This window comes from Oncorhynchus clarkii, chromosome 6 (assembly GCF_045791955.1).
Source record: "Oncorhynchus clarkii lewisi isolate Uvic-CL-2024 chromosome 6, UVic_Ocla_1.0, whole genome shotgun sequence".
Taxonomy (NCBI): Eukaryota; Metazoa; Chordata; class Actinopteri; order Salmoniformes; family Salmonidae; genus Oncorhynchus; species Oncorhynchus clarkii.
In genome coordinates this window covers 11,313,623-11,319,021 of record NC_092152.1, presented here as the reverse complement: position 1 = coordinate 11,319,021, position 5,399 = coordinate 11,313,623, and the positions used below count along the sequence as shown (strand labels likewise).

General features: G+C 49.9%; 1 protein-coding gene across 1 annotated transcript; it reads right to left on the bottom strand.

The window, feature by feature from the left end:
* Positions 1-269: 269 nt before the first annotated feature.
* Positions 270-3,021, bottom strand: LOC139412296 (trichohyalin-like). Its single transcript, XM_071159141.1, has 3 exons — positions 2,824-3,021; positions 950-2,766; positions 270-534 (listed from the first exon to the last, which is right to left on the bottom strand). Exons 1-3 carry the CDS (start codon positions 3,019-3,021, stop codon positions 270-272), a joined length of 2,280 nt encoding a protein of 759 aa, XP_071015242.1.
* Positions 3,022-5,399: the final 2,378 nt, after the last annotated feature.

Genomic DNA, 5,399 nt, shown 5'->3' with positions numbered 1-5,399 from the left:
ATGAGAGACATGGCCACAGGCACCGTAACCTAGCTTAGCAGGCATAAAATAAACGCTTGAAACTAGATCCCCTACATACTGGTCTTGACGAGAAGGAAAAAAACTGTTGGGGAGGTTCTCTTCTGTACTGTTCAACCAATCCAGAAATGTGGAGGAGGAGTTAAGATGGAGTGTCGCCCTGTAAATGTCAAAAAGCGGAAGTCGTGTCAGACTCTCTTTCCATTTCTCCTGAACACTGGAACATCCGGTTGTTGGGGACTCGTCACAGGCTACAGGCACAGGGACACAACGTCCAGCCAGATAGGGCCCACAGAGACACAGGTCCACAGAGACACTGGCCCACAGAGACACAGGTCCACATAGACACAGAGACACAGGTCCACAGAGACACTGGCCCACAGAGACACAGGTCCACAGAGACACTGGCCCACAGAGACACAGGTCCACAGAGACACTGGCACAAAGAGACACTGGTCCACAGAGACACTGGCCCACAGAGACACAGGTCCACAGAGACACAGGTCCACAGAGACACTGGCCCACAGAGACACAGGTCCACAGAGACACAGGTCCACAGAGACACAGGTCCACAGAGACACTGGCCCACAGAGACACTGGCCCACAGTGACACAGGTTCACAGAGACACAGGTCCACAGAGACACTAACCACCACTGGATAAGATAGACTGTCTGGGGCAGACAGACAGACAAGCAGACAGACAGACAGAGACAGGCAGACAGACGGAGAGAGACAGACAGACAGAGATAAAGGTTCTTTAAAGGGTTCTCCTATGGGGACAGCCAAATAACTATTTTAGATTATAAATAGCATCTCTTATTTCTAAGAGTGTAGGAGGTATTTTGTAAAGTCCAGAACAATTATTAGTCCACATGGAAAGCACCCCATGAGGAATACATCGCTGTCTGTTCCTCCTCCGTCTGTTCCTACTCCGTCTGTTCCTCCTCCGTCTGTTCCTCCTCTAGCTGTTCCTCCTCCGTCTGTTCCTCCTCCATCTGTTCCTCCTCTAGCTGTTCCTCCTCCGTCTGTTCCTCCTCTAGCTGTTCCTCCTCTAGCTGTTCCTCCTCTAGCTGTTCCTCCTCCAGCTGTTTCTCCTCCAGCTGTTCCTCCTCCAGCTGTTCCTCCTCCGCCTGTTCCTCCTCCGTCTGTTCCTCCTCTAGCTGTTCCTCCTCCGTCTGTTCCTCCTCTAGCTGTTCCTCCTCTAGCTGTTCCTCCTCTAGCTGTTCCTCCTCCAGCTGTTCCTCCTCCGTCTGTTCCTCCTCCATCTGTTCCTCCTCTAGCTGTTCCTCCTCCGTCTGTTCCTCCTCTAGCTGTTCCTCCTCTAGCTGTTCCTCCTCTAGCTGTTCCTCCTCCAGCTGTTTCTCCTCTAGCTGTTCCTCCTCCATCTGTTCCTCCTCCGTCTGTTCCTCCTCCGTCTGTTCCTCCTCTAGCTGTTCCTCCTCCGTCTGTTCCTCCTCTAGCTGTTCCTCCTCTAGCTGTTCCTCCTCTAGCTGTTCCTCCTCCAGCTGTTCCTCCTCCGGCTGTTCCTCCTCCAGCTGTTCCTTCTCCGTCTGTTCCTCCTCCGTCTGTTCCTCCTCTAGCTGTTCCTCCTCTAGCTGTTCCTCCTCTAGCTGTTCCTCCTCCGTCTGTTCCTCCTCCGTCTGTTCTTCCTCCGTCTGTTCCTCCTCCGTCTGTTCCTCCTCTAGCTGTTCCTCCTCTAGCTGTTCCTCCTCAAGCCGTTCCTCCTCTGTCTGCTCCTCCTCCAGCTGTTCCTCCTCCGTCTGTTCCTCCTCCGTCTGTTCCTCCTCCGTCTGTTCCTCCTCCAGCTGTTCCTCCTCCAGCTGTTCCTCCTCCAGCTGTTCCTCCTCCAGCTGTTCCTCCTCTAGCTGTTCCTCCTCTAGCTGTTCCTCCTCCGTCTGTTCCTCCTCCGTCTGTTCCTCCTCCGTCTGTTCCTCCTCCGTCTGTTCCTCCTCCGTCTGTTCCTCCTCCAGCTGTTCCTCCTCCATCTGTTCCTCCTCTAGCTGTTCCTCCTCTAGCTGTTCCTCCTCCGTCTGTTCCTCCTCCGTCTGTTCCTCCTCCGTCTGTTCCTCCTCTAGCCGTTCCTCCTCAAGCCGTTCCTCCTCTGTCTGTTCCTCCTCCGTCTGTTCCTCCTCCGTCTGTTCCTCCTCTAGCTGTTCCTCCTCCATCTGTTCCTCCTCCAGCTGTTCCTCCTCTAGCTGTTCCTCCGGTTGTTCCTCCTCCGTCTGTTCCTCCTCCAGCTGTTCCTCCTCCAGCTGTTCCTCCTCCAGCTGTTCCTCCTCCAGCTGTTCCTCCTCTAGCTGTTCCTCCTCTAGCTGTTCCTCTTCCGTCTGTTCCTCCTCCGTCTGTTCCTCCTCTGGCTGTTCCTCCTCTAGCTGTTCCTCCTCTAGCTGATCCTCCTCCGTCTGTTCTTCCTCCGTCTGTTCTTCCTCCGTCTGTTCCTCCTCCGTCTGTTCCTCCTCTGTCTGTTCCTCCTCTAGCTGTTCCTCCTCAAGCCGTTCCTCCTCTGTCTGCTCCTCCTCCAGCTGTTCTTCCTCTGTCTGTTCCTCCTCCGTCTGTTCCTCCTCTAGCTGTTCCTCCTCTAGCTGTTCCTCCTCTAGCTGTTCCTCCTCCGGTTGTTCCTCCTCTAGATGTTCCTCCTCCGTCTGTTCCTCCTCTAGATGTTCCTCCTCTAGATGTTCCTCCTCCATCTGTTCCTCCTCCATCTGTTCCTCCTCCATCTGTTCCTTCTCTAGCTGGTCCTCCTCCGTCTGTTCCTAATCCGTCTGTTCCTCCTCCGTCTGTTCCTCCTCCAGCTGTTCCTCCACCGTCTGTTCCTCTTCTGTCTGGTCCTCATCCGTCTGTTCCTCCTCCGTCTGTTCCTCCTCTAGCTGTTCCTCCTCCGTCTGTTCCTCCTCTAGCTGTTCCTCCTCTAGCTGTTCCTCCTCTAGCTGTTCCTCCTCCGTCTGTTCCTCCTCCGTCTGTTCCTCCTCCGTCTGTTCCTCCTCCGTCTGTTTCTCTTCCATCTGTTCCTCCTCCGTCTGTTCCTCCTCCGTCTGTTACTTCTCTAGCTGGCTGCTGAAATGTGTGGCTCTAAGTCAATGTGACACAGTAACACCCAACTGAACCTCTTTTATGAGCCGACAGTGCCAACTGGTTTTCCAATCGCTGTTAAGGCACGCTAATTTTAAAGTAAGAACAACTTCAAGAAATGTTATGCAATTAGCTGTTTTAATAAGGAAAGTGTTTTATTTGCAATGACGGGGTTAATGGTTGTTTTACCTACCTTAGTTGAATGCACCGTCACTCTGGAAAACAGCATCTGCTAAGTGTAAATGGTTCATTATAACAGACCCAGAACAGTAGCTGCCTTCGTCTCGTGTGCTCATCATCGGATTTTCACTAGATGTCTTTATAGCAATACAGTATCTTGTATCTTGTATCCAACAGCTGTCCCCTGGACGCATAGTGCCTAACTCCTTAACATTTTTTTCATAGAATATAAGAAAAAACTATGTTTATATAAGGAATAGTTTACCTTTATTTAACCAGGCAAGTCAGTTAATAAAAAATTCTTATTTTCAATGACAGCCTAGGAACAGTGGGTTAACTGCCTGTTCAGGGGCAGAACGACAGATTTGTACCTTGTCAGCTCTGGGGTTTAAACTTGCAACCTTCCGGTTACTAGTCCAACGCTCTAACCACGAGGCTACCCTGCCGCCCCATATAAGCTACGTTTATATGAAGAATATAAATTATATTTTGCATCTCCTCAAACTACCCCCAGAAAACATTTAATATCATTCGTGCTTACGTTGGAAGTTAAATTCCCTCATGAACATGTAGCGCAGATCAAAGCAATGTAGCAGAGGCCTGTCTGGGTCATTGGAGCTAGCTGCCGCGGCAAGGATGTTGGCTAACATCCTATTTAAGCCCTGCAAAAGGTCCAATGGCAATGGACTTTTTTGTTAATTAACTTGTGTCTCTAACTTCACTCGACTCGCTTTACTTTCTGAACTTTCTCCCCTTTTTTAAAGAAGCAGCTCGCTAATAGTGAAGGGGATAGAAGAAATAATTGATAGGACACAATCTTCCTGCTCATTTCACAAGGGAGGAGCAAGAACTGTACTGAGCTCCAACTGTCCTCACCACAGAATGAATAGTCTTAAAGCCTACTGCACATGGCTCCATTTCACACTCCTACCAGCCCTCCTTCCCTTCTATCCCTACCTCTCCCTGCCTTCTCCTCTTCTGAACTTTCTTGCAGTTATCCATTTAAGCCTACAACCTAAACCAATTATCCACTATCCACTAATAGCAAGTTGTGTAAGATTTTTTACAGGGTGAAAACATTTGGCATCTGCTAGTGACAATAGCCAACGCCATCTGTCTTATAAAGCAGAAACCTGGTGATATAATATTTTTAGGGCCCTGTGTTTTTGTTAATCATGTCACATGACCTTGATTTTAACCTTTATTTTAAGCCTTTTCCAAAAATGAGAATTAGACCAAAAATGAAAGCATTGTGACAGTTTGATGAAAAAGCATTAAGTTAAGGTTCAAATCCAGGTCATGTGAGATGATTAACCAAACCTCAGGGTCCTAATTATATATTGTATATTATCTGAAACCTTGTATGTGTAGGGCTGTGAATACTACACGTTTGTTTCCATGACGGTGTCCGTAGAATAATATATGCTATTTAAGACACTCTATTGAAAGCGACTTATAGTCATGCATGCATACATTTTTTGTACGGGGTGCCCCCCGCGGGACTCAAACCCACAATAATGGTGTTGCAAATACCATGCTCTACTAATTGAGGCACACAGGAATTTAAGACTTGTTGGTCAGACCATTGCCTCTTCATCCTACTGTATTATTAATCTTGTTAATGGGATGTATACAGTATTACCGTGGATTTCGCTCTGTGCCTTTGTTGTGCTGTTTCACTAGGCGGGTCACTCCTGGGCAGATTTGAGTGTTCTTGGGGGTGCTGTTTCACCAGGTGGGTCGCACCTGGGCAAATTGGAGTGTTCTTGGGTGTGCTTTTTCACCAGGCGGGTCACTCCTGGGCAGATTGGACTGTTCTCGGGTGTGCTGTTTCACCAGGCGGGTCACTCCTGGGCAGATTGGAGTGTTCTCGGGTGTGCTGTTTCACCAGGCGGGTCATTCCTGGGCAGAGTGGTCTCGGGTGTGCTGTTTCACCAGGCGGATCATTCCTGGGCAGAGTGGTCTCGGGTGTGCTGTTTCACCAGGCGGGTCATTCCTGGGCAGAGTGGTCTCGGGTGTGCTGTTTCACCAGGCGGATCATTCCTGGGCAGAGTGGTCTCGGGTGTGCTGTTTCACCAGGCGGGTCACTCCTGGGCAGAGTGGTCTCGGGTGTGCTGTTTCACCAGGCGGT

Bases quoted from the DNA above. Each gene is read 5' to 3' on its own strand.
- LOC139412296 (XM_071159141.1), bottom strand. From the start codon at position 3,021: ATGGAAGAGAAACAGACGGAGGAGGAACAGACGGAGGAGGAACAGACG. The intron at 2,767-2,823 runs GTGGAGGAACAG...GATTAGGAACAG, and splicing joins AGACAGAAGAGGAACAGACG to ACGGAGGAGGACCAGCTAGA. The intron at 535-949 runs GTAGGAACAGAC...TCTGTGGGCCAG, and splicing joins ACGGAGGAGGAACAGACGGA to TGTCTCTGTGGACCTGTGTC.